Source organism: Lithobates pipiens, unplaced genomic scaffold (assembly GCF_037356315.1).
Source record: "Lithobates pipiens isolate NorthernLeopardFrog02 unplaced genomic scaffold, aLitPip1_a1.2 Scaffold_30, whole genome shotgun sequence".
In the NCBI taxonomy this organism is placed as follows: domain Eukaryota; kingdom Metazoa; phylum Chordata; class Amphibia; order Anura; family Ranidae; genus Lithobates; species Lithobates pipiens.
This window is the reverse complement of record NW_027507791.1, coordinates 183,413,181-183,426,411: the sequence shown is the minus strand read 5'-3', so window position 1 is coordinate 183,426,411 and position 13,231 is coordinate 183,413,181. Positions and strand designations below refer to the sequence as shown.

Here is a 13,231-nt window from a genome sequence, read left to right as displayed (position 1 = left end):
AATATGCACCTAAAGTACTTGTCTTAGACACCTACAATTTTTCTGATGACTTTACACTTGCATGCCTATATGCATTAACACACAGTAACAAGCTTTAAGGCCTCATTCACATGGGCGTACACCATTTTTGCCCGCACAGGGCGTTCCGTGCATCCCCATGCCAGCAGTCCTGTTGGACATGGACACTGCCACTGCTTCCAATATGGCAGCCTTGTGGGTGCGGGTGTATGTCCCTGAATCATAGGCATGTGCATAGCATGTGTCAGTGGTGCCTGGGCACACCCTAATCACCCTGCGCGTTGCCGATTTCCCCAGCTTCCTGGTGTCCCCTGTCTCCTCCCAGCTTCCCTCTCCTCTTCTCCTCCTTGCTGCTGCGGGGGATGATTCAGGGTGGTTAAATGAATGAACACAGTTAGTGATCTGTTCTGATCACTCCTGTGTTCATTCTTAATTGGAGTAAAGTATATTTTCCATGCTTCGGTGAGTGAACAGAAAGTGGCGCAGCATAGAGCACCTCCCATTCATTTAAAAAATAATATAAATAAAAACTACTGACACGTTCACTGCCCTACTGGCACCAATCTCTGCTCTACTGATACTCATACTCTACTGATGCTCATACACGCATGTGTGTTTTTGCTCTGCAGTGCACACCAGTTCCCCGAATGCAGGCTGTCAAAATCAGAGCAGCAGTTGCACCTGATGCATCCCAATTGACATGAATTGGACTGTTGGCATGCAACATCCTGTGCGGGCGAAGATGGCTCTCACACGGGCATGCACCCATGTGAATGATGCCTTAAAATGTGTTACTGTAAAGGAAGTTCTGTATATAATTTTATTCTATTTTGTATGTATTGCACACTGCACTCGCTGTGCACACGCCACTAATAATGTTTTCAGTACATGTTTGCGTTCTTTCGAGTCCTGATTAGAATCAGCCTGCCTATGTTACGCCCCTTGTTACCAAACAAGTACAATTGTAATACTAATGTGATACCTATGTAATCATGAGTATAAAAACCTTCAATTGCATCAAAATAAAGCAGAACAGTTATTTAGAAAGATTCAGAGTGTATCTTTTGTGTCTGTTCCCTACTGCAGTAGTTATTATTCATTTGGAACCACAAATCAATATGAGGATAGGAGTTGCCCATCTATAAAATATCCAGGACAGTTACTATGTGTAAATGCGAACACTGCTACTATAATACTAGCACATTATGAAAGACTTACCTTGAGCCCAGGTTCACACTGAGCTGTGGGAATGAAGCCCTGCGTGTCAGTCCCGATTTTGGCTGTGATTTCACAGACATCTGTGTGGGTTTTGTACCCCGAAATCACAGAAAGTAGTACAGAAACTACTTTTTGAAATCAGTGTGGTGCCGTAAATGCAGCGTCGCACCGATTTAGGACAGTGTCATTGCCGGCAATTGCCACTGATTTGACATATCAAATTGCACCAATGTGAACCAGGGCTAAAATGAAGCTCTCGGGCGGCTTGCTGACTGGGCTTCCATGTTCGCCCAATCTGCAGGCTCCAGCCATTTCAATGGAATTGCATGGAGCGGCCCTGAACCTTCTCTTCTTGTGTCCCCTACTGATGGAATGCATTAAAGTTTACTTATAAGCTAAGAAAAGAGTTGTCCTACAGAATATAGCCCTAGAGAACATGTCAACCAAAATGTTGTGAACTTTTTATGTTCTTATCTCTGTCCCATTGTTTTCAGCTTTGCCATTTTAATCTGGTGGATATTGTCAGGCTGTGAACCGTATAATGGTATGTTCCAACCTTCTCTACACTTTAAGATTTCCTGAATATCTGTTTATAACCATCTTGGTATATTAATTACTCTTTTATATTTCCAGCCATAAACAGAGAAATCATTATTTGTCATATACCAAAAGGTATCCGACCTAACATGGAACTTGTGGATTGTTGGAAGACTGAGAAGATGGTTCCTAAAGCCATAGAGATGATGAAGCAATGCTGGGATGGTGAACCCAGTAAACGACTTTGCTTTGCAGGTAGAAATTTCAAATGATGTATTTGCACGCTGCTTATTTTATGGGCCCTTAAAGTGAATTGAGTCCAGAAAAGGTGGACTTGATTAGGAAACCTGGAGCAATATGTGCACTGGATTTTTTTGTGGTCTTGAAAAGGACCTGTACTGAAAGTAAAACATCCTTTCCTTTCCCATAACTACTTCTACTTTTGATTTCTCTCCTTTCAAATACCTTCTGCACTGAACACATCCCTACCTATGAAACACTACCTGGAAGCCTTGGCCATGTGTATGTTTAACCACTTGCGGACCACCTGCCTGGAATCTACTATGGATGGACGGCCCACACAGGCAAAGCAGCTGCTTCCGGGGCTAGGGTGTGCGCCCCCACCCACTGGCACCGGCTGTGATTTTACACAGTGGGAGCCTGTCAGCAAGCCCTGCCCAATGGCCAGAATCTGCTGATCGGCTGTGTCCAATCAGCCCAGAGCTCTGTGTTGACAATCCTCACAGTGCTCTGTACATAGGAAACCATCTCTGTGTTTCTTATCTCTGCAAAGCAGATCTGTAGTAAAAAGCAGCACACGTTGTTAGGCACACATTTAACCCCTTGACCACCCTAGATGTTAACCCCTTTCCAGCCAGTGTTATTAGTACAATTACAGTGTATAGTATTCTCACTGATTACCGCATTCATGTCACTGATGATTAGAGATGGGCTCGGGTGACATTTCCCGATCTGTGCAGCTGCGGACCGAGAAATGTCTCACTGCCTGTGATTAGCGCTGTGCAGTGTCGACTTCCTGGCGGGATCGGGCATGTGGGGTTTCGAACATGCCTGAGCCCATCTCTACTAGTGATGTCAGTGGCAGTCAGTACACTCCCCCCCCCCCCCCCCCCCCAAGCGTTGGTTCGTTTTAGATTGCCCGCTGCACTATCGCAGTCCCGTTATAAGTTGCTGATCACCTCCTGCAGTAGTATAAAAATAAATAAATAAAAGTTCCAGTATCTATACCATAGTTTGTAGGTGCTATAACTTTCAGGCACACCAATTAATATACACTTACATTTTTGCCAAAATTTATGAAGAAATTTTTCTTCTTCTTTTCTTCATCGCACCCACAGCAAAAATGAAATGGCATGTCAAAATTGCAGGTGGTACTGCCACCGAACCCAACCCATTCAACTGAATAGGTACACGCCCAACTGCCTTGAAACCGCATACAATGCGCACAGTTGTGGCACTGTGAATTGGCATTTTGAGAGTTAAAACAGGTGGTAAAAAGGTGACCCCTGTCAAACGCTTTCAGAAAAGCAGATCACTTTTCAGAGGGGCAGCAATAATAACCACACGTGTAAATGTCTAACGTAGGGAGTTCCCCTTACTTTGTAGATATTTGTCTTCATTTCCTGTTGTGACTCTGGGGCTTGAACGGAAGTTAGATCTCCTCAACGGGGCACACAGCAAAAAATAAACTGACAGGTTTAAATCCATCCCTATTCTAAGTAAAATGAAAAAAGGCGTTGGCTCTACATTATAAATGAAACCCACCTAAAACGGATTGCCTGTGTGTCTTATGTAGAATGTATGGAGCAGCTGGAGGAGATGAAGAAAGCGTATGAAGGGGAAATCGAAGATGCTGTTTTGGAGGTTTTGAATAAACTCAGAGCCTTTTCTTCACCCTCTCAGGTATTCTGGGGCTGATAATATGCCAGTTCTACACAGTATATGTTTTGATATTTGTGTGTAGACAGTTACCACATGTTCAGTTTTTATGGCAACTTAAAACCCAACTCCAGAGAAAATACATCTATGGAAAAAGGCATTGTACTTACCAACTGCTCTGATCCCGCAGCAGCCGGAGCTCCCATATGTTCCAGCAGTGGACTGTTCCTTGTAAGGCTATTGACACTCTGCGTTGGATTTGAGGGTATCAGAGGATCAGTGACTGCCAGGGCTTAGAGGAGAAGAGGCTGTAGGGACCAGTCTCATAGCCCGGAGTGGAGGGTTGGTTAAGTAAAAGTGCTTTTTTTGCTCCCCTGTAGAACTAAACGTGTGATTAAACTCTTCAGTGCAGATGGAACTGAACTCTGCTCATTAGAAGAGAATAAGGCCATTCTGCCTTAGAAATTGACAAACAACTCAACCCTTTGAGCTTAAAGTAGTTGTAAAGGCAGAAGGTTTTTTTTTATCTCAATGCATTCTGTGCATTAAAGTGGTTGTTAAGCCACTCTAACATGTATACACCATCAGCACTGCCTCTTATTGTAGTATCCCCGCTGTATGTGATTTATAAAAATAAATGCTGCAAATACCTAATTTCACTGCCGAGATAACGATCACATGACCAGCCAGCTTTCTCCTTTCCTCCTCTGAGAGATGTAGCGGCGTGGCTGAGATTCCTCTGTCAATGTCAGTCTGGAGGGGAGGAGGAGGGAGCTGGCTGGTCATGTGATCGTAATCTCGGCTTTTAAATGACGTATTTACAGCATTTATATGTACAAATCATTCACAGAGGGGGACACTGCAATAGGAGGAAGTGTTGATGGTGTATATGGGTATGTGTTATAAAAGCAGCAGGGGTGGGGGGGGGGTCACAGACAGAGAGGGGAGGGGAGATGAGGACACAGGATCGTAGAGGAGAGCAGATAGCAGGTTGCTGATAATAGAGGCACGTAGACTGACCACATAGTCAGGGCTCAGCAGCCATGATACACTGTGGTCAGTTTACAGAGGGGTGGGGAGAAACTGTCAGGATCAGCCAGGTTTTCTAGGTGTTACAGGGGGCCAAATGACACAGGACAAGCACTGTGTTTATATAACATGCTTTAAAGGAGCAGGATCCTTTTTTTTTTTTTTTTTTGGATTAACAAATGTTTTAAGATAAAAAGCGATCTGTGTGTGCTGCTCCCCTAATACCTGAGGTCCATCTCTATCTAGCAATGAACACTCATGCCCCAGACATCCGGAACTGTGCATCCTGATTGGCTGAGACACAGCAGTGGTGCTATTGGCTCCAACTGCTGTCAAAGTCACCCAATCAGGAGAGAGAGGAGGGGGGTGCAGCCGAGCTCAGATGCCCTCATAGCAAGCTGCTCGCTGTGGGCACATTTGACAGGAAGGAGGGGCCAGAAGCTCCAAAGATGGACCAAAGAAGAGGAGGATCTGGGCTGCCCTGTGCAAAACCATTACACAGGGCAGGTAAGTATAACGTGTTTTTTTTTTTTTTTTTTTTTAATAGAAAAAAACTTTACAGTTACTTTAAGGCTGGCCATACTCCATTCCCCTATCCACACACTGGATTACCTCCTGCTGAGCCTTTGTATTCTGACAGTAGGGAGATTTTGCTGCTGTCAGAATACACTCATCAGCACCGCTGGTTATAGCTGGTGGCACTGATCAAGATGACATTTTCCAACAGGTTGGTTGTACACAAGTTGATCGATAGATCGACTGTTGGGGCCGTGCTTATTTTGATATTTTAAAATGGCTGATGGGTTCACTTAATTGTGTTCACCCTTTGAACTAACTTCAAATATTCTGGCCATCAGTCCGAATCCCCCTGCACATAGCAGCCATTCTAACCTGTGCAACCGATATAGCTGTCCATACATCGTACACTGCAATACACAGCCCCAGAGGGGGTATCTATCATAATAGGTAGATAAAAGAGTTGCGCTGAACCAGTGACACAAAACAGTTAAATTGTGTGCAAATAACCAAAAACGCACTGACCATATTCAAGGGATTTTGCGTGCCAACAGATATGTGAAAATATTAAACACAAACCCATACATATATGTACTATACAAATCATATAATGAAAAACGATACATTAAAAGTCCTGAAAGTGTCAAAATCTTACAAAGTTGAGTCCTTCATCACATGCTCTTCTGAGGGAGATGTCTAACTCAGACAGTGCCCTTGTGGCCTACAGTATGTAGGGGGGACCTCCGTGTTAGGCTAAATGAACACATCAACAACATCAGGAGAGGCTTTGATAAACATCCGGTCTCAAGGCACTATGATCAGATGCATAATAGGGACCCATCAGATACATTGTATAGGTATAGACAAATACAGGCCCCAATGGAGAGGTGGGTCACTGGTTAGAGAAATTTCAAAATTAGAAATGGCCTGGATACATAGACTCAAGACCTATGTAACTTTTTGGCCTTAATGTTGATACTGATGTGAACGCTTTCATTAATAATTCATGATTGCGTTCACGTCGTATGTATAATGCATATGGTGGTGCATGTGGTCCTGATTCTATTGTGAGTGAGTAGACGGCCCTTGGGGTGTGGGGGTATTTTTTATACTATTACAGTTGTGATATCTGTGGGGCTATACATTAGAATTTGAACTGTATTAACAAATATATGTCAGATTGATGTGGGGCGTGTAACTGTCATGTTGATGTGGTTATACGTTATGGTAATGTCGGTTTACTGCCTGACCTACCGCTCTGAGCTCTTGGGGTGTTCAATATAGAAGAGCATGCATCTATGAAAATCATGGCCATGCTGCTCATTTTTAGTGTACTTTATGGAATTCTTTCAATAGGGATTTCATAAGGCATTTTTATATTAAATTTGCAGTTAGTATGCGCCTCTTTCAATTGGTTATTAGGTGGCACATTTTATTTGTTTTCTTAATTCCTCTCTCTGACATAAGTGGTGTCGGATTAGTGAATGGATCTCAAGCTATGAGGCACACATTGGGACATTTCAGTCCTATATTGGGTTGGAGCATCTGGGGAACCAGTGCAATTTTGGGAAGTATCTATTTGTAATGCTCAGTTCCCCAGGTGTGTGACGTATCCCCATTATTATGGGTGAATATGGTTGCATGCCCCTAAATGGGATGTATCATTTTAATTTTAATTTTTAATTATTAATTTTAAATCTGATTTGCATTTTTTGCTGATTATTAATTTTGATTTGGGCCTAGTCGTGGTGTGTATGGGGGACCGGGGGGTCGGGTCGGGGCCGTGTGTGCATGTCAGATTCCTTAATCATTTACGTGGTTGGGAGCTTTGGTGTGTGTGTGTGTGCGGTTCCGTTTTGGTGTCGCACATTTTTGGTTTTTGTATATACGTTATGATTGGGAGATATACACTCCATTGTATGGCAGTGTCCCCTGAATCTCATTTTATCCACTTCCGCTGGTGGATCAGCTGTGTGGGTTGTACCGCGAGTCCATATCTCTTTCTTGCACCGTGACCAGGTTGGTCTGGAGGCTTGATGGACTCTCGGTCTATAAAATGTTTCCCTTTTTATTATAGAAAAAAACCTTTTCATTAATAAGTACCTCTAATAATGCTGTGGTGCTGTTTTAGATATTTTTTTTATATGAGGGTAGCCAGCACTGACGTAATTCTGCCAGTTGATATCAGCAGATTTCGCGAGTACGACATGGGCTGGGCAGATAAAGCTGCGATTGGCGACTCAGAGCGAGGCTTGGTCAGGTAGCGACCGCATAAAGGGAGGTGACGCAGTGCGCCGCCCGTGCCCCTGGATGACGTAATCTATTACGAAACGAATAGGGCAGAGTGACTCGCTGTCGTCACCTCGTGTTTGTGGTTGGAGTTTCGGGAAGGACTGGTTTGTCTGTGTGTGGCTGGCCGGCGCACCAGACTTAAGGCTCTTGATATCTTCACTTGCTATAAGTGCAATTGCTGTTTTTATTTGAAATAAATTGTGGGTTTTACACTATTGGAGCCTCTTATCTCTTTCATGCCATTGTTATATATCGATGAGTCTTGGTTCATGAGAGATGGATTGAAGAGCGCTGGGTACTTTCACTTACGCTTTGGAGGCTGTGCATTAAAGAGATCAGCAGGATTGTCTGATGGTCCAGGAGAGATACATTTTCATTGCAAGGTTTCTGTGACCCTCTGTAACGAGGGGTCATAGACTTCTGGTAAGTAAATCTTTACACACTGGTGGTGGATCGAACACGGCTCACATTTTGAAGATTTGATTTACCTATGGATGAACTCTATATGTTTACTTTTTAGATTTTTTTTTTTTTTTTAATTTTAGTTTTGCACGGATGCAGGCTATTGGTGTTACCACATTTATTTTTTGACTATTTCTAATAACCACTCATTTTGGCCTCTAATGTCATTTCTATGAGGATTTTTCATGTATAGTTTTTCATTATATGATTTGTATAGTACATATATGTATGAGTTTGTGTTTAATATTTTCACATATCTGTTGGCACACAAAATCGCACTGTATATGGTCCCTTGAATATGGTCAGTGCGTTTTTGGTTATTTGCACACAATTTAACTGTTTTGTGTCACTGGTTTAGCGCAACTCTCTTATTTACCAATTTACTCTTACTGTAGTTATGTTATGCAGCAGAGTTGCAGCTTCCAATAGGTCTTCATAGAAGGTCTATTTTCCCAGCTATTTATGCACCTTGAGTGCATTTATTTACCGTAGAGCAGTTTCTTCTTCTATTTTTCTGGCTTCGTATCTATCATAATGCTTGCAATGGCAAACGCTCATTGTTCAGCACAGCCACATGGCCATGCTCGCCAATGAGAAGCACATCTTATGCCACGTACACATGAGAGGATTTTCCGTCGAAAAAATCTTGGATGGTTTTTCCGACAGAATTCCGCTTAAGCTTGGCTTGCATACACACGGTCACACAAAAGTTTGCTGAACTTTCAACCGCCAAGAACGCAGAGACGTACAACACTACAACAAGCCGAGAAAATGAAGTTCAATGCTTTTGAGCATGCGTCTAATTGTTTCCGAGCATGTGTAGGAATTTTGTGTGTTGGAATTGGTACAGACGACCGGAATTTCCAAATGAAACCTGCTCGCAATCTTTTTCTGGCTAGAATTCCGCCAGAAAAAATCAGATGGAGCATACACATGATCGCATTTTCCAGCCAAAAGCTCTCATCGGACTTTTGCTGGTGGAATTTTCAATCGTGTGTACACGACTTTAGGCTTCGTCTTCCAGTAAAGTATCACATGACTGTCTGACCAACAAGTGCTTATCTGATGGATACTCAACCTGGGATTGTGTCTTCCAGTGTACAGACCGCACAGGTAATCACGGCCGTTATGTGCAGTGGCGCCTGGAGGGGTGGGCAGAATAAATGGAGTTAGTTCATCTTTTAATTTTTTGGTGAAAAAGTGAACTTATGTTCACTTTAAATTGAGCTTAAAAGTCTATCAGGCGTTTTAAAATACAAAAGTAAAATCTGAACATGTGAATAATCATGGTTGTAGACAGGAAGTCTTGAAGTGGAACACCAGATCCTCCTTTTTTTTTTTCTTTTTTTTTTTTTTTTCAGTTTTGCAAAGAACAGAGATAAGTTGGATCCTTTGTGTTGGATGTGTCTCCAGCTTGGGACATTTCTTAAAGACACCCAGGGCATTGCTGTAAGAGTAATCTCTAATTTCCTCAATCTGCGGTGTATCTTCTCCATATATATTCCTATAAAGAATCTGCAAGGGTGAAGAGGCAGGAACTTGCGCTTATTAAAGTAGAACTATTGGTCAACTTTTTTTTTTCCCCATTTTGGATAGAGTAAGGGAGGGTCACCTGTCAGTTTATTTTTTGCCATCTGTGTCCCATTGGGGAGTTTTACCTTTACTTCCTGTCCCATTGACAAAACAAGAAGAAATCTCTGTAAATCAAGGGACTCCCAGGTCACCAGAACTAGTGTCCCCATTTGAAAATTTCCTCTCTATTACTTTTCTGGGGACAACCTACATTTTGGGATTTTCTTTTAGTTTCACTTTCAAGTATAATGGTAATCAAGGCAAATACAGAAGGTGAATCTCTCGACACATACACATAAAAACCGATACTCAAAGCCCTCTCCACTCTATCCAAAACTAAAAAAAAATGTTGCCTTTAGTTCTACTTTAAGAGAAGTATTCCCAATTCACTTCAATGTAGAAAAAGAACAGCACTCCAAAATGTGTAGTCGGGCTCTTTTTAATCTATCAGACAGAAGAAACCAACATGTTGTTTCTAGGGCACACTAGACATTGCTTTCTCAATTTTTGATGGAGTAAAAGTGCTTGATCACACATTTGGACACTTGGCCTTTCTCTACTTTGATGTCTATGGTGGTGCCACCACTGACCTGACACCCACAGATACCACAGTGAAGGTTTCTGTATAGAACTAACCTAGAACACTGTCTTCCCAATAGAGACACTAATAAAAACTTATAGACTAACTGACTGTAGATCATTGGCTTGAAGGATCTCAGGATTTGGTAATTTTGTGTTATCTTGGAAGGTATTATCTTTTTGGATGCTGTTTTTTTGACTACGGCGGGAGCCTCATTGATTTGGAGGAGTGGCATGGGGTGGTCTTTCATTACTACTTAGTTATTTTGTGGTGGAAACTTGGTTGCCTTTTGTTTTGTAATTAATCTGTTTCTTACAGAATAATCAGATTGCAGATACTCCTGATGGTGCTATCCGCGCTCAAAGTGGTGATTCAGGTAAGGGAGTGTGATTTTATTTTAGTAAGAGTGCCATACACTAAGAAATTTGCAGCTCTAGCCCTGAATTGTTAGCCGGTCAATTTGAGCTGGAGCTCCAATCTGCGGGGAGCATGAGCCTTGCTGAGTAGATGTATCTATTTCTTGTTTCTTAGCTTGTTGGACCTCTGCAGAGAGACTACTGGTTCCCTACAGACATGTCCTTTGTTGTTGTGACTGCTTTCTAAAGAAAACAAACTGTAATGCCGCATACACACAATCGGGATAAGGGTCTGGTATGGATTTTGGGGGGACCCCCACGCAGTTTTTTCGGCGGAGGGGGTTACCCTTAAAATCCATACCAGGTGATAGGGCTCGCAATATGTCAATCTTGATGATGAAAGCGGCGAGATTGACTTCCTTCTCTAGTCCCGTCGTACCTGGAGTCACATTCAAAATGTATGGACTTTAGTCCGTGTGTGGGCAAGTCTGTTTATTTTGAAAGTCCGTCGAACCTCTGCCAAAAGTCAGACGGGAAGTCCGTCAGACCTAGTCCGCCGGAAAGTCCGTTTGTGTGTGTGCAAGTCCGCTCTTTCAGAAATTCCGACGGACCTCCGCTGCAAAGTCCAGTGGATTGTCCGCCCCCGACCAAGTCTGCCGGAAAGTTCAATCGTGTGTACGCGGCATAAGACTTTGCACACATTTTTGTTTTTATGCACTTGGGATTATTTTAGTAACTTATTAGTAACTTATTTAGTAACAAATTCACTTGGGCTTTTATGTTTCTGTCTGGTCCATAAGCCTAGGTGTCCATTGTTGTAAGGCCTGATATATTTCCCTTTTTTTATTTTTTATGGCCTGCTATATTGTATATATCGTTTTTCTGGTACTCAGTGACAGGAATGATGCCTCAAGGGCCGCAGTTTGGAGATCACTGCTCTAAGCCTTCATGTGCTCAAGGGCATGGAGTTCACCATCAGATCCGGTTGAAGTAGTCTGTTTCAGTTTTGTAATATGTATAGTTCAATTTCTTAAACATCTTTTATTCTATTTTTGCCACGTATTAGTGGGTAACTCAGTGTAACCTCTGTTTATTTGTAGAACTTGATTCTTCCAAGATAAATAATTTCATAAGGCAGCTCAATCATGAAAGTTCAGGCAAAGTAAGTGGAGCATTTCTAAGGTCTAGCAGTACGTAGAAACTTTTATTAATTTTGATTCAGTGGCCATAGATTTTACTGAGCTTTGTTTGTTATATTTGCATTACTTTTTCTCTGTTGCGCCTGACATGAATGGAGGAAGAGAAGAAAAAAAAATCCCAGTCATGTGACCTGTCAGTCATGTGACTGGCTTCCCCTCCAATCATGGAGTTATTCCTGCTGCAATGGAGAACACTGTGAGATACCATAAGCTCCACACCACTGCGTACATTTTATGAATGGTCCTTAAAAAGCAGTAGACATGTGCATTAGTTTTCGTCCGAATTTCAGGTATTTTTGACAAACGATAACGAAAGCACAGAATCCAAAAAAACTAAAGATCTGACATAAATAAATGCTTTATTTTCGTTTTGACACAGTTCGATACAGATAGGAGATTCGACGTTACTCTGACAATAACAATCTGTGTCTAATGAACTTGTATCGTAACAGTCCATTCACACAGGGGCAACACGACTTCCAGCGTGACTTTGGGAGGCAACTTGGACACGACTTGAGTGTAAATCACAGCGCGACTTACAACACGACTTTAAAGTAAAAAAAAAAAGGCATGGGTCCCCCCTCAAAATCCATACCAAGCCCTTCAGGTCTGGCATGGATTTTAAGGGGAACCCTGCACCAAAAAAAAAATGGCGTGGGTGGTCCCCCTCAAAATACATACCAGACCCTTATCCGACCACGCAACCTGGCAGGCCACAGGAAAAGGGGGGCGTGAGAGCGACCCCCCCCCTGAACCGTACTAGGCCACATGCCCTCAACATTGGGAGGATGCTTTTGGGTCCCACCCAAAGCACCTTGTCCCCATGTTGATGAGGACAAGGGCCTCATTCCCACAACCCTGGCCAGTGGTTGTGGGGGTCTGCGGACGGGGAGGCTTATCAGAATCTGGAAGCCCCCTTTAACAATGGGAACCCCAAATCCCGCCCTCCACCCATGTGTAAAATGGTAAGGGGGTACAAAAGTACCCCTACCATTTCACCAAAAAAGTGACAAAAGTATTAAAAATGACAGGAGACGGTCTTTGACAAGTCCTTTATTAAAGTCTTCTTTCATCTACTTTCTTCTGGTCTTCTTCCTTTCTTCATCCTTCGGTTTCTTCATCTTCTTCCTCCATCTTCTTCTTCCTCCGATCCGCTTCTTCTCTGCCTTCAATGACAGATTGGACCTAATTCATTTGAATTTTCGGACGAATGCAATTTTAACGAAAAACAAAATAAAAACGAATTTCGGGAGCAACTAAATAAATTAATTTTTCGGATGAAAACGAAATGCCGAAACAAAATATTTCAGTCTGCACATGTCTAGAAAGCAGGCCAAGGTGTGGATTAACTTTGCTGTATATAGCACTTATTCACGTAATAAATGTCCCCCATGACCTTACTTAATAAACAGTAATCTTAATTATTGATTTGTTTCCTCTGTGAAATGGAATATCTCTGCCAAACTTTGACAGTAGGAGTAGGAGTTGCTTACATTGACACTTTTCCTTACTGTGCAGTCCATCTCTTCAAGGGTATGCCATCTTAATGCTCA

The 13,231-nt window shown here is 42.5% G+C and overlaps 1 protein-coding gene across 3 annotated transcripts in view; it reads left to right on the top strand.

Moving 5' to 3' along the window:
- Nucleotides 1–13,231, top strand: part of LOC143943380 (ankyrin repeat and protein kinase domain-containing protein 1-like) — a 44,936-nt gene that overhangs the window by 23,497 nt on the left and 8,208 nt on the right. For all 3 annotated transcript variants that reach the window (XM_077465110.1, XM_077465109.1, XM_077465111.1), the window contains exons 4-8: nucleotides 1,731–1,780; nucleotides 1,870–2,028; nucleotides 3,590–3,696; nucleotides 10,442–10,499; nucleotides 11,580–11,641. In XM_077465110.1, the coding sequence (XP_077321236.1) occupies nucleotides 1,731–1,780; nucleotides 1,870–2,028; nucleotides 3,590–3,696; nucleotides 10,442–10,499; nucleotides 11,580–11,641 (436 nt within the window). The remainder of the gene's footprint in view (nucleotides 1–1,730; nucleotides 1,781–1,869; nucleotides 2,029–3,589; nucleotides 3,697–10,441; nucleotides 10,500–11,579; nucleotides 11,642–13,231) is intronic.